The sequence below is a fragment of the Macaca fascicularis genome, chromosome 11 (genome assembly GCF_037993035.2).
Source record: "Macaca fascicularis isolate 582-1 chromosome 11, T2T-MFA8v1.1".
In the NCBI taxonomy this organism is placed as follows: Eukaryota; Metazoa; Chordata; class Mammalia; order Primates; family Cercopithecidae; genus Macaca; species Macaca fascicularis.
Window position 1 is genome coordinate 6,932,053 of NC_088385.1, and position 23,306 is coordinate 6,955,358.

General features: G+C 48.7%; 1 protein-coding gene across 6 annotated transcripts in view; it reads right to left on the bottom strand.

The window, feature by feature from the left end:
- The window catches only part of VWF (von Willebrand factor), a 184,290-nt gene that overhangs the window by 73,822 nt on the left and 87,162 nt on the right, over positions 1 to 23,306 (bottom strand). For all 6 annotated transcript variants that reach the window (XM_005569887.5, XM_065523605.2, XM_015430272.4 and 3 more), the window contains 8 exons: positions 22,220 to 22,380; positions 14,129 to 14,232; positions 12,446 to 12,584; positions 9,747 to 9,881; positions 8,353 to 8,499; positions 2,688 to 2,828; positions 2,360 to 2,473; positions 424 to 580 (listed from right to left, as the gene is read on the bottom strand). In XM_005569887.5, the coding sequence (XP_005569944.3) occupies positions 424 to 580; positions 2,360 to 2,473; positions 2,688 to 2,828; positions 8,353 to 8,499; positions 9,747 to 9,881; positions 12,446 to 12,584; positions 14,129 to 14,232; positions 22,220 to 22,380 (1,098 nt within the window). The remainder of the gene's footprint in view (positions 1 to 423; positions 581 to 2,359; positions 2,474 to 2,687; positions 2,829 to 8,352; positions 8,500 to 9,746; positions 9,882 to 12,445; positions 12,585 to 14,128; positions 14,233 to 22,219; positions 22,381 to 23,306) is intronic.

Here is a 23,306-nt window from a genome sequence, read left to right on the forward strand (position 1 = left end):
TCACTGTGCCTGGCCCAGTTTTCTACATAAAAACATTGTTGGTTACATCCAAGAAAGAAGACTCTATAGACATGAATGTATGAGTTGATCACTCATATTGGCAAATATAATTGTGCCTAATTAAAGACATAAATCGACTTCCTTCTTTTTCATCAGTATTCCCTCTTCTCCTTCTGCCAGAATCTCTCCAGAAGAAAAATCTCCACATATTCATGCCTTGAATCCATGTCCTGCCTCACCCATAATATGAACTTCTTACTAAGCCAACATCTTAACCCTCCTTAGCTCTTGGCCATCCAGTCCCAACTAGAGCTCTGTCTTCTCTCTCCCATGAAGGTATCCTCCTGCACTCACAAGGTCTTAAAGCATAGATACATGGGAAGAAGGGACGGCATCTGAGAACATGAGCGCGTCAGGACTCACGGCACAATGTGGCTGTCCTCCAGGTCACCACCTTGCCGTGCTGGGCACACACGTGAGCATAGGCAGCAATGGTGTCGCAGAAGCAGGCGCAGTCCCCAATGGACTCACAGGAGCAGGTGTCGTATATGCAGACATCCAGGAATGGCTCGGGGTCCACCTGCAAAGGCAGCCTCAGATGGCCCAGGCCTATGGCCAGGTGTCAGGAACTCTGGCTCTTAGTCTGGGTGCAAATGTTCTGATGGTCAATTTAAGGGTAAGGGGGCGTCCAGGTAGAAGGAGAAATGTAGCTCAATGGTCTCAAAGAGGAAATTGGAGGGAAGGAAAGATTCTTAGTTTCTAATCTGCATTCCAGCAAGAAAGGCTGAATAATGCAGGGCTGTTGGCCTTTTGCAGAACACGATGAGCCAGAGAGTTTTCCAGAAGAACATTCCCTCTGTCCCTCTGCCTACCTCCCTGTCTCAGCCACCCGTCTGTCCTCACAACCCACTCTTAGCCTCATGAGCATTTGGGTGTTTTTACAAAAACACACACATACGTGCTGGTCACTGTCTGTCTTTGCCTCATTTCAGCAAAGAGAATGGGGAAATGCATCAGACCCTGCAGCTGCCTCACTGCTCCATGGGGCAGGTATGTGGGACAACAGGGCCTAGACTCTGATTCCAAATCCAGTTCAACCAGTTCCCACCTTTCCTCGTCCCCGAAATACGCCTCTACACACACTGGACTTTCTCAGGGCAGTTATGACAGAAAATGAATTCATTCACTGAGTGGGTCCTTGTTTCCAAGACGTTCCAAGAGTCTCAATGTCCCCAACTCCTCCCCTGTCCTCACTCTTCCAACTCAGATGCCCACAATTTCCACCAAACCAGGGAATGTAAGAATCCTTTGGAGTACCTCAGAGACTGAAAATCACTGGATAGACAGAGAATTGAGGTCCATGTTTTCAACCAGTCTCCAGTCTCTCCCACATTGGTGGTGCTACACAGCAGCCTGTATGTATGCATGGCTGTGTGTGTACATAGACTTCTGTATTCACATGTGCCCACGTCCACATATGTTTACCCACATACATGCAGCAGATAAGAGACAACTGCACTATGGTCGGGCACGGTGGCTCACACCTGTAATCCCAGCACTTTAGGAGGCCAAGGTGGGTAGATCACCTAAGGTCAGGAGTTCAAAGCCAGCCTGACCAACATGGTGAAATCTCGTCTCTACTAAAAATACAAAAATTAGCTGGGCATAGTGACAGGAGCCTGTAATCCCAGTTGCTCGGGAGGCTGAGGCAGGAGAATCGCTTGAACCCGGGAGGCAGAGGCTACACTATGCCAAGATCATGTCATTGCACTCCAGCCTGGGCAACAGAGCGAGACTGTCTCAAAAAAAAAAAAAAAAAAGGAGAGACAACTGCACTTAACCTTGGGGAAATCCTCCTTGTCATTGGAGAGAAAGATGCAAAAATAAGTCATAATATGAGGACTCAAAATCACCAAAATTAAGACCAGAAAAGAATTTCTGTGAGACAAGAAATGGGCCCCAAGAGCTTTTGGGGAGTGGGACAGGAAGGTCTTTTGGTCTGGACAAATGCAGCAGTAACAGGAAAAGGAAATCTCTGGCTCCAGTGTTGAAAACAAGATACTTCAATATGAGAATGAATCCTAAGACTGGGGCCGAAAGAGAAGCACTGGCACATGCCAAGGGGAGTTACTTCTCATGCAGAAGGAAATGTTTCGCCAGGCATTGCTTCCTCTAGAAACTGTTGATTTTACTTTTTGTTTCCCAGATTGAAAGCCAAGAAAAAAACTGAAGTGGTGTCTTGGTGCAGATAATGTCAAGACACCAGGGTAGTGTCCATGTTAGAAGGTCACGCTCAGTGTCGATACCACCGGGCCAAGCCTTGGGGCCATCTGCTTCCCACTACCCTCAAGGTCCTCACCAGCTTGTTGCAGTCCTGGAAGACATCACTGGTAAGGATTCTACAGGAGGAATCCACCATCGTCTGCTTCATGAGGTTGTTATGGCAGGTGGCAGGGGATGAGTCCAGAGGCACCTGGGAACCAGGCAAGAGACAGGCCAGCCGTCAACTGGTGAGACTGGGGTTACTGAGCCCAGAAGGAGCCAAGAGACCCTCCCCTCCTCACCCTGCAGCCACCTGAAGGTCATACCGCCCACAAGCCTCTTCCAGCCCCCATGAGAATGGGGACAGGGGGACATTCCAGGAAGCAGGCTCTTGGGCTCTGTCCACACAAGAGACCCAGACGTACTTTTCTGGTGTCAGCACACTGCGAGCTCACTTTCCAGGAGTTCCCAAAGTCCACGGGGTCTTCCTCCACTTGAAGGTTGCTGCTGGTGAGGTCATTGTTCTGGATGCCATCAAAATTCCCACACAGGCCACACACTTTCTCCTTGAGAGACAAGTTGAGGGGATCAGCACCATCCAGCCCAGGGGCATGCTCCCCGCCTCGGGGGAAAAGGGAACGTTCCTGGCGGCAATGGCGGCAGAGGGCATTCAAGGAAGAGGAGGAGCAGGACAGAGACTCAGAGGAGGCCCGAGGTGGGCACCAAAGACTTGCCATTGCCAAGACCTATTCCTGAGCTTCCTTGCTGGTCCCATTTTATTTAAAGCTACGGAAACAGAGAGGCAACATGCCCAGGTCACAGAGTCAGCCAAGGGCAGAGGTGGGAATCAGGCATCCTTGGCCCCGAGATCACTGGTGGGAACTGTCACTGTCCCCGACAAGCATAGAAGCAGAGAGAGGAGCCAGTTCCACTTCTCCACCAATGCAGGTGTAGGGGTCTGAGGACGGAACGTCACAGAACTGCCTGCCTCTGGGCAGGTGAGTCCCCTTGCCTGGAGAACTGCAGCCTGTTCAGACCAGGCTGGGCAGAATTCTGCTCTATCGCAAATGTCATCAGGAAGGTGTGTCTCACCTCTCTCCATGTTCACCCATCATGGAGTGCAACATGCAACGAGTTCTGAAAAAGCAGTTACTAATGAGTGAGAAACAAGTAAACACTATGGAAAGAGGAGGGAAAAGTTCTAGTGTTCTGTAGCACCACAGGGTGACTATAATTCTCAACAATTTATTGTATATTTATTGTATATTTTTATTTTCTTGAGACAGAGTCTCGCTCTGTTGCCCAGGCTGGAGTACAATGGCGCAATCTCGGCTCACTGAAAGCTCCGCCTCCCGGGTTCATGCCATTCTCCTGCCTCAGCCTCCCGAGTAGCTGGGACCACAGGCGCCCGCCACTGCGCCTGGCTAATTTTTTGTATTTTTAGTCGAGACGCGGTTTCACCGTGTTAGCCAGGATGGTCTTGAGCTCCTGACCTCGTGATCCACCCACCTCGGCCTCCCAAAGTGCTGGGATTACAGGCATGAGCCACCATGCCCGGCCAATTTATTGTATATTTTCAAGTACCTGGAAGAGCAGATTTTGAGTGTTCCCAACACAAAGAAATGGTAAATGTTTGAGGGAACTGATATACTAACTACCCTGATTTGATCATTACACTGTATACATGTATTGAAACATCACACTGTCACCAGTAAATACATACAGTTAAAAGTCAACTAAAAATAATAATAAAACAAAAACACTACAGAAAAAACTGAAAATACTTGGCCTGGAGAAGAAAAGGTGCTATACTTTTACAACACACTTAGAGCCCTGGTCTTGAGACAAACAGAAAAAATGTATTCTATTTTGCTTCAATAAGCAGAGTTCGGCTTGGTATAAGGGGTTTAAGTTACCAGGAAACAGAAGAATGTCCTCACTGTTGGGCAAAAGGCCAACAATCTTTACATGGCCTAGAAGCCTCCATGGTATGGCTACTGCCCCTCCCTGCCCTCATGAACTACTATTCCCCACAAGTCCTTCCTCTGCAGCCACACTGGCCTCCTTGTACAACTGCTTCAGACACCTACCACCTTAGGGCCTCAGCACGTGCTGTTCCGTCTGCCTAAACTCTCCCCCAGATACTGGCATGACTCATTCCCTCCCTTCCCCAAAGACTCTGCTCTTACATTCCCTCTTCACAGGGCCCATCAGCCAAAACTATCTATAGTAACATTCCCACTAGAATATGACCCACACCAGGGTTATGGAAGGCAAAACCGTGGCTCCCATGAGATGAAGAGTTTATTCTGGATTATCCATTTGGGCTGAATGTCATCACAGGGTCTGATCAGAGGGAGGCAGGAAGGTCGGAGTTAAAAAGGTGCTGTGACAGAAGCAGAAAGAGAGAAAAAGAGTGGAAGATGCTACGTTGCCAGCATTGAATATGGAGGATGGGGCCACAAGCCAAGAATGCAGGCAGCCTCCAGAATGTAAAAAAGGCAAGAAAAGGGACCTCTCTCAGACCCTCTAGGAGGAATGCAGCCCTGCCTACCAATTTTAGCTTTCCAACCTCCAGAACCATACGATAATAAATTTGTGTTAAACTATCAAGTTTTTGGTGATTTGTTATAGCAGCAATAAAAAACAAATACATGAAAGACATACACACACACAGACATACACACACACCCCTACCTGACTTTTTTTTCCCCTGTTGTATCCACAGTGCTTAGGACAATGTTTGACACATACAGGAACTTAGTATTTGTTGAATAAATGAATGAATGAGCTGTTAATGCTTTATGGGAATTAGATGGGCTGCCACAGAGAAGTGAGGGCAGTGCTGCCTCACTGGCTTGTACAAGCTGCAAGTGGATAGTGTTATCAGGGATGCTGTGGAGGCCCATTCCTGCCTAACTAAAGCAGCTGCCAGAGTAGCCAGAGCCACTTGTCACATACATGTCACTTAAAGAAATCATTCATGTTCCAACAACCTGTTGGACCCTAAATAGTGGAACCATTCTCAAAAGTTGGTTATTAGCAATTTTACAAATAGCTCTCAAAACGTGCCGGCCCATGGCTAAATGGTAAGGCAACATCCTAGAATAGTCTGCAGTGTTATAACAATATTGAGCATGATTGCTTTGCCTCTTTAAGAAACCTAAAGAAAATTTGATGTTGTCATTCAAATTCAGAAAATACAGAGACCACCACAAAGATAATCCTTGAAAAGAGCAACGCCAAGACACATAATTGTCAGATTCACCAAGTTGAAATGAAGGAAAAAGTGTTAAGGGCAGCCAGAAAGAAAGGTCGAGTTAACCACAAAGGGAAGCCCAAGAGACTAACAGCAGATCTCTTGGCAGAAACCCTACAAGCCAGAAGAGTGGGGGCCAATATTCAACGTTATTAAAGAAAAGAATTTTCAACCCAGAAGTTCATATACAGCCCAAACTAAACTTCATAAGTGGAAGAGAAATAAAATCCTTTACAGACAAACAAATGCTGAGATTTTGTCACCACCAGGCCTGCCTTACAAGAGGTCCTGAAGGAAGCACTAAACATGGAAAGAAACAACCAGTACCAGCCACTGCAAAAACATGGCAAATTGTAAAGGCCACCGATGCTACGAAGAAACTGCATCAATTAATGGGCAAAATAACCAGCAAGCATCATAACGACAGGATCAAATTCACATATAACAATATTAACCTTAAATGTAAATGGGCTAGCCGGGTGTGGTGGCTCACGTCTGTAATTCCAGCACTTTGAGAAGCCAAGGTGGGTGGATCACTAGGTCAGGAGATTGAGACCATCCTGGATAACGTGGTGAAACCCTGTCTCTACTAAAAATACAAAATAATTAGCCAGACGTGGTGGCGGGTGCCTGTAGTCCCAGCTACTCGGGAGGCTGAGGCAGGAGAATGGCATGAACCCAGGAGGCGGAGCTTGCAGTGAGCTGAGATTGTGCCACTGCACTCCAGCCTGGGCGACAGAGCCAGACTCCATCTCAAAAAAAAAAAGTAAATGGGCTAAATGTCCCAATTAAAAGACACAGACTGGCAAATTGGATAGAGTCAAGACCCATCAGTCTGCTGTATTCAGGAGACCCATCTCACGTGCAGAGACACACACAGACTCAAAACAAAGCGATGGAGGAAGATCTACCAAGCAAATGGAAAGCAAAAAACAGCAGGGGTTGCAATCCTAGTCTCTGATAAAACAGACTTTAAACCAACAAAGATCAAGAGACAAAGAAGACCATTACATAATGGTAGAGGGATCAATTCAACAGGAAGAGCTAACTATCCTAAATATATATGCACCCAATACAGGAGCACTCAGATTCATAAAGCAAGTCCTTAGGGACTTACAAAGAGACTTAGACTCCCATACAATAATAATGGGAGACTTTAACACCCCACTGTCAACATTAGACAGATCAATGAGACAGAAAGTTAACAAGGATATCCAGGAATTGAAATCTACTCTGTACCAAGCAGACCTAATAGACATCTACAGAACTCTCCACCCCAAATCAACAGATATACTTTCTTCCCAGCACATCGCACTTATTCTAAAATTGACCACATAATTAGAAGTAAAGCACTCCTCAGCAAATGTAAAAGAACAGAAATCACAACACACTGTCTCTCAGACCACAGTGCAATCAAATTAGAACTCAGGATTAAGAAACTCACTCAAAATCGCACAACTACATGGAAACTGAACAACTTGCGCCTGAATGACTACTGGGCACATAACGAAATGAAGGCAGATACAAAGATGTTCTTTGAAACCAATGAGAACAAAGATACAACGTACCAGAATCTCTGGGACACTCTTAAAGCCGCTGTAGAGGGAAATTTATAGCGCTAAATGCCCACAGGAGAAAGCTGGAAAGATCTAAAATTGACTCTAACATCACAATTAAAAGAATTAGAGAAGCAAGAACAAACAAGTTCAAAAGCTAGCAGAAGGCAAGAAATAACTAAGATCAGAGCAGAACTGAAGGAGACAGAGACACAAAAAACCCTTCAAAAAAATCAATGAATCCAGGAGCTGGTTTTTTGAAAAGATCGACAAAATTGATAGACTACTAGCAAGACTAAAAGAAGAGAGAAGAATCAAACAGACTCAATAAAAAATGATAAAGGGGATGTCACCACCGACCCCACAGAAATACAAACTACCATCAGAATATTATAAACACCTCTACGCAAATAAACTAAAAAACTAGAAGAAATGGATAAATTCCCGGACACATACACTCTCCTAAGACTAAACCAGGAAGAAATTGAATCTCTGAAGAGACCAGTAACAGGCTCTGAAATTGAGACAATAATTAATAGCCTACCAACCAAAAAAAGTCCAGGACCAAATGGATTCACAGCCAAATTCTACCAGAGATACAAAGAGGAGCTGGTACCATTCCTTCCGAAACTATTCCAATCAATAAAGAAGAGGGAATTCTCACTCAATTTATGAGGCCAACATGATCCTGATACCAAAGTCTGGCAGAGACACAACAAAAAAAGACAATTTTAGACCAATATCCCTGAAGAACATCCATGTGAAAATCCTCAGTAAAACACTGGCAAACCGAGTCCAGCAGCACATCAAAAAGCTTATCCACCACAATCAAGTCAGCTTCATCCCTCGGATGCACAGCTGGTTCAACATGCACAAATCAATAAATGTAATCCATCACGTAAACAGAACCAACGACAAAAACCAATTATCTCAATAGACGCAGAAAAGGCCTTCGACAAAATTCAACAGCCCTTTATGCTAAAAAAACTCTCAATAAACCAAGATATCATACTGAATGGGCAAAAACTGGAAGCATTCCCCTTAAAAACTGGCACAAGACAGGGATGCCCTCTCTCACCACTCCTATTCAACACAGTGTTGGAAGTTCTGGCCGGGGCAATCAGGCAAGAGGAAGAAATAATGACTTCCTCATGTCCTAATTGAATACTGCCTTCCCCCAAGACAGTAGAGAGAGACAATGGGTTGCTAATCAGGGAGCAGAAAATGCTCCAAAGGCCAAGTCCCCGACAAGATGAAGCAAGAAAAGCCACTGACCTGGTATGTCTGCTTCAGGACCACGGAGATGCTCAGGTGGCGGTCCCAGACCATGGAGATGGCTTTGCCCAACAGCAGAATGATGTACCGGCCAGACTCCACCACCTCAAAGTGAGTCTCATCCTTCATGGGCCTCTTCACATTCACCTGGAGGAAGACAAAGCAAGACATACGGGAGGATGAAGGGTAGGCTCGACAGCCAGGTCCTCCCCTCCACTCCACACCTGCCCATCCGTCTCCAGTGCCCACGAGTGCAGGCACCGTCACCCCTCCAGGACCCCACATGTCACTGCACCCCTGCAGGGCCAGCCCCACGCCGGGACATGTCTGTGGCCACCTTACCACCACCACTCTCCAGGCGTCCACGATCAAGAGATGGCAACAGAGGTAGCAGCAAAGTCATGATTATGAAATTAAAGTACTATGAAACCAACGAGCAGAAGACCATCCATCACTTCACAAAAGGTGTTTTATTGACAATTAGTCATTAAATATAGTGGTGCCCTAGACAGGTTTTCAACATGGCAATGATTTTAAGCATCTCTGGTTGATTGTTTAAAAATCTATTCCTTTATAAAAATAAGCAGTAGACTCTGACCTTTCCTGTATCCCACCACCTCCCCCCTCCCCAGAGCCACTGTCATCAGGAGACAGAGCTGAAGAAAAAGGAAACGCGGCACTCAGTGCTAGTGCCAGGAATCATACACTGCAGGTTTGAGAAGGGCTCTGACCTGAGCCTCTGACTTGGCCCGATCCCTGCCAGTGCTGCATCCTTGAGGCCCACTTCAGCATGCGTGATGGATTCTCTAATTCCTCACTGAGACTGAGGCTGAGAACCGCCATCACCCCTTTGCAGAGGTCCTCTTGTTAGTAACATATCACGTGCAGAGCTAATCACATGTGCAAATCTATCCCTCACATGTCTGCATGCCTGTTCAGCATCATCACTGTCACTCTGCCCTAAATAGAGCTATTCTTTGAAACGGAGTTGACACTGTTGACCCACAGTTAATACATCATGCTTGCTAAGCAGTTTTCTTCCATAATGGTGAAGAATTCACCTCCCATTCTCTGATGTCAATGGTGGGTACTGGGAAGAAGGCAGAGGTGAGCACTGGTTCTATCCCATGTTTGTGCAGACCCATGTGCACATCCTTCACGCACACTCTGCACTGTCGCTAAAATGGGACTGTGTCATCCCTATTGCTCTGCCACTTGTTCTTCTCATAAAATAATACGTCACGGTCAGTTGCAATAGCTCTGCCTCATCCCCTTTAATGGCTGTTCATGATTCCATTCACACAAGTTCTAAATGAATGCTTGGAAAATGTTCCTCTTAAGTGACAGAAGCACAAAGCGGGACATGAGGGTGGAGGAGATGAGGCCGCACTTACCTCCCCGTCGAACAGCTCAATCTCTCCTCCCTCCACCAGGATGGTGACATGTTTCTTGCATTTCACTGAAGGGTGGCTGCATCCCTCATTCCCCACCAGGATCCGAAAGGTCCCAGGGTTACCACCGCAGTAATCCTGGGGAAAGAGGAGTGCCACGAGAGGACCATTATTCCCACTGGCTCTCACCAGACCAGAAGATTGGCATCTGTTCATCACAGGCCTTTGAATATGTCTCACAGGATCTTGCCATGTCCGTGGCTGTGCATGTGTGTCTGTGTGTGTGCCTGGGGGGAGGCGGATGTCCAGGTGAACGCCCTCAGGTGTGTTAACCTCGCCCACGACAGATGAGCCAGGTGCCTGCAGTGAGTGGGGCGGGGGTGGTGGGGGGGGGGAAGGCAACATGTGGCCTGCTTTGATGGATGCATCAGGCTCAAAGGCCTTGCCTAGAGCCCATTCGAGTCCCTCTGGAGCCCTTGCCTAGAGCCCCACCAGGCAGCTGGGAGAGTTTGACCACAGGGCACTTTGTGGCTCTAAATTCTGGCTGAATCCCTCTGAACTGCTGGCCCAGAAATGGAACCAAAGACGGTTTGACAGAGCTCCACAGGTCCTGAACTGCCAGGTCGAGATGAGAAGAGACAATAAGGGAGTTCTTGTCCTTGCTGGTCAATTGCATAGAAAATTAAGCAAAAGGGGACACATTCCTGACAAATCTCTTCCCCATGGTGGCTATTATTGTGGTACGATGAAAAAAAAAAGATAAAACGTTCAACTGAGAAAAACAGAGTGTGTCGCTTGAACCCAGGAGGCAGAGGCTGCAGTGAGCCGATATCACGCCACTGCACTCCAGCCCGGCAACACAGCAAGACTCTATCTCAAAAAAAAAAAAAGAAAAAAGAGAAACAAGGTGTGAATCTTGATTCTGCCACTTACTGGCAACACTGAGCAAACCACTTACCTTTCTGACACACATACCCACAACACACATACGCCCATGCAGTCATACACACATACACCCACACACGCAGCACATGCATACACCCAACACACACAGCCATACACTCACACATTCTCATGCATACACACATGCACACATATATACATACATGTGTCCAAACAACACACACAATCTGACCTCTGTAAGATTCTATTCAACTTAATGGGATTGTTAGGTTACATGGCTTTATATTAGGTTGATGCATGGTGAAGGCTAAAAGAGGAAACGAGGATGTAAGTGCTTTATTTGTTCTTATTATCAGCTGAGATTTCTGAAAGACAGTGAGTTAGGTCTTGATGCTACTCCCCAAAGGAGGACAGCAGAAAGGGGAGGGGCCCCAGGACAACGCGTCAGAAGACAACAGAACCAGCTGCGGGAAAGGAAAACAAGGCGCACAGACAGGGCACCGTTTGAAGGGGAATCTTTACAACTGGTCCAGTTGGGAAAGATGGCCTGGACAGGGAAGGGCTAGGAGCGGTAGATGCTGACTGGCTGTCTGGTCCTTGCTGCACTGAATTATTTTTTCCTGGATGTTCAGATTTGAAATGGGCTGGGTAGTTGTTCTGCAAAGCTGGTGCCGCCTTGTCTTTTGCTGCTGAGGCTGGGAAACTTCCATATAGAACCTTTGGGAAAGCTCTAGAGGGGCGCATCGTCCCCGGCTCACAGGTTCCTTGCCTGGTCTGCATGCCCTGTGACCCCAGCACACAGCCTGCCTCTCCGGGCCAGCCCAGGTACGAGGTGGGGACTGCGGAGGCTGCTGCTGACTCCGCCCCATACCCAGCATGCTCTACACGGGTGATCGGTCCATAGTCACCCACGCTGCCTGACTCACCAGCTCCTGCAACTCAGCCTCTGGGGCTGGGGCTCCTATGGGTTTGTGGTCTTCCATTCAGACCACACCAAGCCCCCACCCCCTCCCTCCTCTTGGGAATGGAGACAGAGGGACCGTATTTGTTTAAAGCTTCAGAGAGTACAGCGCCTCGGCTCTGGGGAGAAAAGCACTCATACTTCCTTGCTTACACAGTTGACGTCAACCAGCAAGAGAAACTTACAAGCATCCATGCAGTGGGGAGTGGGAGGCGGAGGGGCTGTTGCCCACACTCACCGGTGACGACTCCTGGACTCATTCTTACCTGCTGGGCAGGATGACTTTCCCGTGTCCCACACTCCCACTCCTCCCATTCTGAATTGAACCAAGTTAGAAATTAAAATGGCAGAGAATTCCACAAGGCCATACCATGGGAAGCAAACTCCAGGGATCATTTCAACCATCCCCCTGTCCAGGGCCACTGCACAACACGTGCAGACTGTGCACTGCCCAGGGTGCTGGAAGGGAGGCTGAGCGGGACTGAAATCCCAGCCCAACCCACTCCCTGAGCTATGCACCCTGACTGAGGCTGTGTCTACCAGAAGGAACAGACGCCTTTTTCTAATTCCAGATCCAACGTGGACGGGCAGTAGCCTTTCTCCCACAGCAATCCTCAACAACAAACAAGCTTCTGTCTCGTTTTATAAGTCCCCAGGTGAGCAGAGGGAAAATGGACAACCGCTTCAGGCACCTCTGTGAAGGACTGGAAAATACTCCAGTAGAAACCAGACCCAGAGCTGTTTCTGCAGACAGGCCCACAGAACCCAAGCTGAGGCCACACCACCCACCCCCTCCTAGAAAGAGACAGCGCCCTCTCCCCATCTCCCCACCTCTCACCTGCACCAGAACGTACTGGCACTCCCCGGGGAACATGTATTTGAGCCCGTCGAAGGTGAGGTAGTGGGCCATGCCGATCGTGGAGCACGTGGCGTCACACACGTGGTCTGTGCAGTTCCACTTCCGGTCCCGACAGACACTAGGAGCAGTCATGGCAGGAAAGACAAGTTGGGCACCTTGGTTTTGAGGGGCCCATCTGGGCAATGGAGACAATGAAGGAACACAGAATACTCTGGGTGGCCTCCCAACCCTCCAGGAAGCCCAAGGAAGATGAGGACCTGTAGCATGGAGTGTGGACTTCACAGGCCCAGTGAGACACAGGGAAGCCTAGCTGCTCTCCCTAAAAGGGGGAAACTGAGGCAAAAAAGGGAAGGGGTTGTCCAAAGTGAGTTAGGCTGCCAGGGAGAAGGCCCAGATGCTCTTTAGGCCTCCTGTTATGAATTCGCTCAGCCTCACCCTGGAAGCCACATCTACCTGAGATTCGCCACAGGGTCTCTGTCAAACAGACACACTGAGGTTGAAAGCCTGAGGCTAATGGGAAAAGCAAGACACAACAGCGGGAAAGCCCAGAGTCTGGAAAAGAGTGATGAAGCATGCACTTCTGCCAGGAGTGGTTCTGTGTGCATAGCTACATGTTAACATGTACGTAGCTACATGTTAAAATCTACAGTGATCTGCCCACTGCCACGTGTCCCACCCTGCCACCACCTGTAACCAGAGCTGACATCAAGAAGCCCACTTGTGCGTCAGAGGTGATAAGCTCAGACCTCAAGTCCAAGAGACAGCCCTCTCCGCCTCTGTCCAGTAGGCCTCTCTCCAAGGCTGCGCACAGCCACAGTCAAAGGCAGGGTGAATGAGCAGGGTGAGGGGTTATGTGCAGGATGGCCAAGGAGAAAGGAGAAGGCAACCAGCCACCCTCACCTCAAACCATGCCGTTGCAAACACCCTCACGCTGTGCTCACGGGCAGTGTAAGGCCTGCAAGGACAGGACCCTCCAGACCCCGTGCCCACTGGCAGCTTGGCCACAAATGCAATGACTGGTGGGGCGAGGTCCCTGTCTTCCGTGGGGCCCATCTCCCTGAACAGAAATACAAGCTGAGCATTCCTAATCCAGAAATCTGAAGTCCAAAATGTTCCGAAACCCGAAACTTTGAGCACCAACATGACACCACGTGGGTGGCTGAGAGGGTGACACCTTTACTTTCTGATGGTTCAATGTACACAGAACTTTGTTTCATGCACAAATGTTGAAAATACTAAATACACATTAAATATATATTTAAAATATTGTATAAACTTACCCTCAGGCTATGTCCATAAGGTATATATGAACCATAAATAAATGTCATGTTTAGACTTGGGTCCCATCCCTAAGATACCTCATTATGTATATGCAAATATTTCAAAGTCCAAAATAATCCAAAATCCAGAACAGTTGTGGTCCCAAGCATTTCGGATAAGGGATACTGTACTAACCCGTTGAATAGTGTCTTTGCAGGATGGGCACAGGTGATGAGAAAGATTCTCCCGATGTTACAGATGGAGAAGCACAGACACAGAGGCAGAGAGTAACCGGGTTCCCACAGGGAGCTGGAGGCAAGCGCGGAAGGTCCTGTGGCCGCGTGTGCCCTCACTCCACCCACAGGGCCTGGGTCCCCGGGACAGCCGCTCACTGAGCCTCACCACGTGTTGCAGTCAATCTTCACTGCTTCTCCGGGGGCATACTCCTTGCCCTGATGCAAGCAGGGACACCTCTCCAGGGCCACACATCTGTTTTCATGCCGGACCTAAGGGAAAAGAATCCGAGTCTTCAGGGCCACAGCGACTGATCTAAAGCCCTCCTTCCAGCCCACTCCGGGAAGCGCTGTCTGAGACTTGAGCCTACGGGTAGGCCCAGCACTGGGACCGGCACCAGGACCAGGGCTGGGCCAGAGGACAGCTTCCACTGCAGGCCAAATCAGGACAGGGAGCCCACGCCCATGGGACTTGGCAAACATGGGTTCCCACCTACATGGCTCCTGTCAACTAAAGACACTGGCTGCCCTCTGCCCTCTCCTGCCCTGCTGGGGCACTGTAACTGGACACTTTTGGGAAGGTACTTCAAAAAACCATTTCCAGAGGCCTTGAAATGCACATATTCTTACACCTAGCCATCCCAAGGAAAGGATTTCTCTGAGGGAAATAGAATTATAGACAAAGATTGATGGAGAATTATCATTGCAAAAAAAAAATTGGAAATAGGAAAATGACTAAATCCATTAAGGAATCGCCAGACACCGGTATCCTATGGTGTTATTACAATGGTCCTTTGGAAGAATCTTAAATGAAGCGAGAAATACTTACACTGTTGATTTTTAAAATAGGAAGAAAAACTATGTATACATATGGTTCCAAATTTCTATGTATTTCACAAAAGACTAGAAGATACAGAATCTGCTTCCAGGTGGTGAGCTGGGATAGGGGAGTGGGAGGATTTTATTTTCTTTTTCGGTTTTAAAATTTTTTTCCAAGTGTTCTTCAGTGAGCATGCATTATATTTATAATTAAAGAAAATGAACACTATATTGAATAAAATTAATGTGTACTTAACACTCTGGAGGTGAGGGCCGAATGTTGGGCATAAGTAGCACTCGATCAGAACTAGAGTCTGAGGGCTGGTCCAAGCCACAGGCCCCACCCAGTCTCCAGTATTCCGGTTCACTCTCCACGGCGTATGCTCTACTTCCCCGTCCTCATACCTCGGGAAACTACTTACATGAGCATGTTGTACTCCTCAGGTCTGCTGGGGCTGGGGAAAAAAAAGAACTAAAGGCTGGGCACGGTGGCGCACGCCAGTAATCCCAGCACTTTGGGAGGCCAAGGTGGATCACAAGGTCAGGAGATCGAGACCACCCTGGCTAACACAGTGAAACCCCGTCTCTACTAAAAAAAACATACAAAAAATTAGCCAGGCGTGGTGGCGGGCATCTGCAGTCCCAGCTACTCAGGAGGCTGAGGCAGGAGAATGGCGTGAACCCAGGAGGCGGAGCTTGCATTGAGCTGAGATCGCACCACTGCACTCCAGCCTGGGCAACAGAGCGAGACTCGGTCTCAAAAAAAAAAAAAAAAAATTAAAGAACCATCAGCCCCAGTGGGTTCAGGAACAGTTGGCCAAACCCACTCTGAGCTCAACCTGCAGACATGCTTCTGTCCCGACTCCAGGGGACAGGCCTGGATGCCTGCCCTGGTGTGGCTTAGGCTTGGGGGCTCTCAAAGAGGCCCAGGTCACCCCCAGGTGAAGGACTGTCGCACTTTGGCTCCAGAGCTACCTGCAGGGCGAGAAGCTCCCGGTCTGGACAGCTCCAGCTCCATGCAACCCAGTCACTCCCCAGACAAGCCCGAGCTCCCAGGCCTGGAGCTAGACAAACCCCCAGGAACAGGGCAATCTTAGGCTGAACAAAGGGCTTTCAAGGACCCAGGCTAGAATCATATGTGAGCACCGTGTGTGTTGGGGGAGGTGGTAGGGAAATAGGAAGAATCCTCCACTACCTAATGCTACCTTCACCCAGCCTCAGGTGTCCCCGCATCCCTGGACCCCAGCTGATGAGGCAGAATGACAGGGCAGAGATGATAATGCAGGTTGACCCCACTCTTGGTAGCTCGTACCTCCTGGAACCACTGTTCTTGGGAGGGCATGAGCTCAGACGCGCAGTAGGGAAGATGGCACCTTGGTAGGATCTGGGAGGGACTGAAAAGCTCTAGCAGAGCCTTCAAAGCCTCTGTCACAATTAGGGTTAATTTCCACATCGCCCCCTTCCTGGGTCAGCTCTGACAAGCCTGAAGCCCGCCACCTAGTGGCTGCTATAAGAATGACTGAGGCATCCCACAGGGGACCTTACAGTCAGTGGAAACCAGGTAACACGCCTCCTTGTAGCAAATACTACGTGGGACAGAAATGCAGGGATGGACTCCGGGAAACAGAGCCAGGCTCCCCTCACCTCAGCACGTGTTGCCCCTCACCCTTGGACAGGTCTGGTTGGGGGCTCCCTGGCCTCTTGGTCTGCGTGCTGCATGTTTTCACCTCTCACCATGATATTCAACCCATGCGAAAACCCACCATGCATTCCTGGCCCAGGGAGTCCCTCCTGTCACCCAGCTGTGGGTCTATGGAAGCCCAGCCCTCCTCCAGCGGACAGAACACTCCAGTCCCAGCTCAGGTGTGAGATAAAATGCCACGACTGCAGCCGACACCACCTCCCCTTTCCGAGCACCCACTGCAAACCACGTGGCTGCTCTCTGCCCTGACTGGTGTTGGCAAGAGGAGGTTATTAATTCACAGACAGCAATATTATAATGGGACCTTGATATTAAGTGAGAACTGCCATGAAGGCCACGGTGGTGTGGAATTAGGTCATAAGAGAGCTGGAGAGGAGACAAAACATAACCTTCAAGGAGAGGAAAGAGCTTCCAGACCACAGCATGAGGCTTCATGACTTGGGAGAGAAGAGCAGGTAACAATAGCCCAGCTAAAAACACCCACAGAATCCCAAAGCAGCAAAGACATTCAGGGAGGTGGAAATTCACGGAAGTAGACAGGTGTGGAAATAAAGGGGTGATTTAGGGGATGGACAGGGCCCAGAGGGGAGCTGTGCAGAGAAGCAGGGCAGGGCAGGCCAGCGCAGTAGTCCCTGAGTTTTGTGGCAAGTCACTTAAACCTCACAGTTAAAATGAAGAGAACCATCTCTGTCTAGTGTTTGTCCCTTTGGGATATCAGAAGGCTACTAAGTTCAAGTCTATGAATGTCCCCTGAAGACTTAAGCCTGGCAGAAATACTCGTCCCATTATTCACCAACTCATGACCTCTTCAGTCAGAAGGGCTCAGGCTGAGAACATGGTCCTACGTGTTGGTCCGCTTCAAGAAAAATTATAAAGTAGTAAAAAACTGGTCTTGTTACCTTTCCCTGAAAAGGCCCCATTATCCCCAAACTCTCCATACATGAACACCATCGTGACCCACTCTCCAAAATCCTGTTTACCTTCCAACTGCCCTTCGTTCATTCTCCTACCCCATCAGTACTCTCAGGCCACAGCAGCGGAACTCAGCCAGAAGTCTGCGAGGAGGAGAGCGATCTGATGGGAATAAACTCCTGCTGAGCGTGGTGACCTCCTATGAGGACTTATGAGGTTCCACGTTTTTTTAAACCTCTCGCTTGTTAACCAAAATGAATGTCTGCTTGTTGTATTTCAGTAAGCCCGACTGAGTGATCAATCGTGGACCATGTAGGAGATATTTCTGAAACAGGCCCTTCCTTGTACCTTTTAGAATGTACAATGCCCACATGTGAGGCCGCCTCTGGATGGGCCCTTGAACCCAAGCTCTGAATTTTAAGCGGTGCCCAACTCCTTCAGTCTTCATATGGGGCTAGTAAGGAAACTGGGCATCCTGGGATCAGGGACATAAACACACTTCTCGCCGCCAAGAGGCTCCCAACACCAGCAGTTTGGGAGATGTAGCTGCTAGGTTTCAAAGGATAAGTCAGCATCTCCCAGAGGCCTAAGTGTTTCAGATTGGAGGAGCCCTGGTCTCAGAGTCAGGAGACCAGAATTTCCACTATACAACTATGAAGGCTTGACCTGGCTCTGCTCCCTTTCTGTCCTCAGTCTCTCCCATGAATAGAGAGGGCTGACATAATGGGGCCTCAGGGTTTCTTCTCCGCCCTCTACGATGCTCCTGGAGTTACCTGTGGCCGGACTTAGGAAGGGTGAGCAGGGCAGTGGGTTGTGCTTTGCCGTCACCTGGTGGTGGGAGCAGGTAATATTCTAACTTAAAGAGATGGACGCTTCAGGCAAGCATCACTCCAAGATTTTCTGAACTAGAGAAAAATACCTGGGAGATCTTCTAGCACAACTCCCTCATTTTATCGATCCAGTGGGTCTCAGAAAGTGAACGCTAGGATCTAAAAAGTTGTTCCTGTGTGTGCTAATTCCCTGCAGCATCTCTGTTCATAGTAAGATTCACGGTTTCCCACCATGAACTTATTTTAATAGTGGTCATTAAACTACCACTCACTAAGCACCTCCCATGTGCTCGCTGCTCTCATCTCCAGTCTTCCCAACAGCCTGTAAGCCAATTTTACAGATAAGAAAATTAAGACGCCAAGATGTTAAGTGACTTGCCACTCACTCAAGTAGATGTCACAGGAGCCGGGATTCAAACCTAGAAGTATGAGGTTTCGATACCATGCCATTTCCACATGGCTTCTCTGCCCTTCATTTACCATGGTGCGGACCACTTAGCAAAGGGGCCCCCATCTCATTCCCATGCCAGGAGACCTTTGCCGGATGGCAAGAGCAGATAGAGCCTGCAGCTTGCGGGGTCAACCAGAAAACCTCTGCTCTAAGCAGGTGCCAGGCCTGAGACAAATCAGAGAGGGGCTCCTTCTCTGCCCCCCAGTATCTTCAAACAGGTGCTTCTAGGCGGACGATGGACCCTCAGAGACACCTTAGAGGAGGAGAGACAATCTTCGGCTGAGAACAGGGCTGCTCAAAGTGCATTCCCTGGGCCAGGACCAACCTGTGAGGGTGTAAGCCCAGAAACTGAGAGAAAATGTTTAGAAAATCTTAGGGAAATGTGGCAGAGTCATACCATGTCTGTTATATGTCATAAAAAGTGGGAGGTAAGAGTCTAGATTTGAGGATCATGAAAAGGAAAGAAAACATTTTTTTAAGTCGGGGCATGGTGGCTCACACCTGTAATCCCAGGACTTTTGGAGACAGAGGCAGGCAGACCACCTGAGGTCAGGAGTTCAAGACCAGCCTGGCCAACATGGGCGAAACCCCATCTCTACTAAAAATACGAAAATCAGCTGGGCATGATGGTGGGTGCCTGTAGTCCCAGCTACTCGGGAGGCGGAGGTTGCAATGAGCCCAGACCACGCCACTGCACTCCAGCCTGGGAGAGAGAGCGAGACTCCATCTCAAAAAAATTAAAAAAAAAAAAAAAAAAAAGCTCTTGTCACCCAGCCAAGAGTGCAGTGGCGCAATCTCGGCTCACTGCAACCTCTGACTCCCGGGTTCACGCCATTCTTCTGCCTCAGCCTCCCTAGTAGCTGGGACTACAGGCACCCGCCACCATGCCCAGTTAATTTTTTGTATTTTTAGTAGAGACAGGGTTTCACCGTGTTAGCCAGGATGGTCTCGATCTGACCTCATGATATGCCCACCTCAGCCTCCCAAAGTGTTGGGATTACAGGCGTGAGCCACTGCGCCTGGCCAATATTTTTTAATTGGGTGGGATCGTATTATTTTTGTCATTGCTTTTTATTTTTGAGAATTCATTTTTATTATATTTATAAAAGCATGGGTCCACAAGATTGGAAATCTAAGAACAAACATCCTTTACGGGTCTCTATGGACAGCAGGAGGAACTGATGGGTGCAGCCTCTGAGACAGCCTTGGTTGGTTACAAAAACAATTCAAGCTATTCCTACACTTCTGTAGAACTCTCTGGCTTTAAAGTGCTTTCACACACATCTCCTTGGGGCCCACAGCCATGCATCATGGAGGCAGAACAGAAATTAGGTGTCTACATAACACACGAGGTGACTGGGCTTCCAGTAAAGACTGAACGACTGTGCAAGAGCATGGAGTCAGAAAGCAGGGAAGCCTGGCCTCACGCGTCTGCCCTCTGCACCCTGTTCCTGCTCGGTGCTCTTTCTGCTCTCCGTAGATCTGTCCCCAAGAAAAAGCCACTTCCCTTTCCCCTTTCAAGTCCTCCGAAGAATGCAGAATCCGTGACCCCTTCCCCAAGCCCTTAGTGACATCCCACAACCCTGCCCCTTCACATGGGACAGACTGGACTGAGTAACACCCCAAGGGATAATGTCCGCACCATCAGATGGGCCCAAACGGTGTTTCCAGGCCCAGCCCCATTTTCTTTGTGTTATGGCCAAGAACACATGTCCCGTGCTACAGCCAGCACGCTGTGCACCCTTAATAAAATCACACGGACTTCTCTGCTCTCTCGAATCTGGCCTCAATCATTTGCACATTCACCGGCATCGTAATGAAGCAGTTGTGAAAATAACCCAATCTCTTACAATATGAACTTGCAAGTTTATAAGCCCCTGTGGCTGAAGTGCGAGTCACTTCATCACGTGACAGGTATCCAAGTGCTGTCCTCAGAATGCATGCCCAGTGCTTCAGGAATGCCAACGAGCACCTAACAGGACAGCCGCAGCCTGTATTTGAGGTCTCACTGTCCTCTTGGGATCTGGGGTCATAATGTAATTATTGTGGTTATTAAAATTTAAGGCTATCTGTATTTTTTCCTTCATGACAAGAAAGTTCTTTTCAAAGCATATCCAATGCTGACAGTCCTCCGAGTGATGTTCATTTTCCTGCTGAGTATGATGAAGAGACAATGATCTATGCCTTGCCCACACCAAAGCTCTGAGACTTTCTATACAAGAGGCCCCAGGGATAACGAAGAGCAAGAAGGAAGATTCCCCTGCCTTCTCCTATTTTTTGTTCCTACCCAGGTCTGAGATTCCCCTCCTTAGAGACCCTTGGTGATATCCACCTTCTGCTCAGGCACTAAACAGCCCTTCCAGTTCGAAGGTGCTCATTGGCCAATCACTAACTCTCCTCACCAGCGAAGACAGTTCGAAAACCCTCAGAGGCTAAGACAGAGGCGGCGAGAATTAACAAGAATTGGTCTCTCTGTTTGGGAGAAGAAAAAGTTGAAGGGGAAGTAGAAAAACAAGCATCTGTCCCTTCACACACAGCAATCCCAGCCTTCCTGAGAGACACTGGTAATTGAGTCCATGTTCCCTCTACAGAATATTGACAGGTCCCACAGTCCAGCACACTGCCCCTCAAGCGGAGGAGTCCTGGGCATCACTAAGTCCCCTCCACAGCCATTTGAGAGCCACCCTCTCCCATTCTGGCCTCTACAGCCCCTGCCCCAACCCCTCACCATTCACTCTGGGTATAAGGAATTGAAGTCGGGGAAAACAAGAAGACAGGATGCATTTTGAAAGAGAAACATCTGGAAGTTGCATCCTTCAGGGTGTATGCATAATCTATTTACTACTCCACTGGCTAAGATTAGACTTGGGAGGGAGATAAGGAGGAGTAGGCATGCTCAGATCATTGCCACCAGCAGAACATCCACGCAGGAGCCAGGAGTAGCAAACCAGCCTGGTCTTAGATGCATGGCCTCCATGCCTGTTTCAGCCACCAGTCATGGAATGTTAAGAGCTGGCCAAGATCTCACGACTCACATTACAGATGAGGAAAACAACGTTCACTGTGGGGAAGAGACTTGTTGGGCCCATGGCTTGCTGGTGACACAGCAGGGACATCAATGTCTTTTTTTTAAATAGTAAGTTATATGCATATACATCAATCATATGCAAATATATGTGTGTCCCTCCATTTTCATAGCATGGAAGGCAGTCCCTGGGAAAATTCTAGTGGGAATGCTTGTTTCTACTTGTATTTTCTGGAAATTCTTTGCTTCCTGTGGCACTCCTGTAAGCTAAGTTCTTACATTTTGTCAGATCCCGTGAGGATCAACTCCAGGCATTCTCATAACTCCCTCCCTGACTTTGGCAGCTGACTCTGCCACAGAAGAGCCTCCCCTCCCCTCCTCCACGCCCCCATTGCCAGCACCACCTCCATTACCATCCTTGTTGAGCTCTTCTTTCTTCCTCTGGCTCCACAGCCCCCTCACTCATCCCTGCCTACAGGAAAACTGAAGGGCAGGTGCCAGCTCTGTGCCTGGTGACTCACCATGCCCGGGGGGCAGAGGCAGCCAGAGACACAGCCCATGCTCATGCACTCCAGGTCGTAGTTCTGGCACGTCTTGGCACACTCGAGCCCTTCAGCCCGCGGGTTGTCAGCGGGACACACCAGCTTGACCATGGGAGGCCGACAGGATAGGCTCCTTTTGCCTTGAAGGTAGGAAAAGCAAAGAGATGATTAGTGAAGGAGAGAATGGACCTACTTTCCACACTGTCCTTTGGTCCCCTAAAGGCTGTGACTAAATTCAAGAGACTCAAGAGTCACCCACTTGCAGGGACCAGCTGCTGAGCCAGGTTCCCTGTGTGGGACTGCGAGGGCACCTGCTCACCTGGGCTTCTACCTCTGGCTTATGCTGGTGGCAGCTCTTCTGACCCCAGCTCTCCTCTGATGTCCCATAATAGTCTTCACCCTTAATCTTGCTATATAGCAGGTTACATTGAATCAGAATGCACTGCAGAAATTTCCAGACCCAGGCTGGAATAGACCTGAGTTTGGGTGCTAAAAAGGAGTTTTAATGGGACCCAAGAGAATTATTCCTAAATGGTTACAACTAATGTGTGGAGAGAAGGCCATCTGACCACAATGGCTTTAAAACAGGCCTCTGTGGGCATCAGCCCCTGCCCAGCCACTCCACGTGAATTCGTAACCCTTGCAACACTCCATCCCCTGACACTCCAACCTCCCTTCCCTGCTGTTTCCCCTCTGATGTCCTGTATCTGCTCTTCTCACCACCTGATACACTACACATCTCACCTACTTGTTCACTGTCCTCCCCGGGCCACTGGGCCCAGTAAACGCATGTTCCATGAAGCCAGGGATTTCTACTTTGCTCATTGACACATCCTACTTCCTGGCAATTAGTAGGTATCCATGGCTAATTGGGTAATGCTGACAGCAGATGATTGATACAGCACCTGTCTTTCCAAAGCCCAAGTGCACTTAATAGAATTTGTATCACATACTCGCTCCTGTGGGCAAAAAGTCAAAATGTCTTGGAAACTCTTGTTAGATAATTGAAACTCCAAAAGGTTAAACAGCTTTTTCCAATCAGCACACAATCCCAAGAGTTACCCTA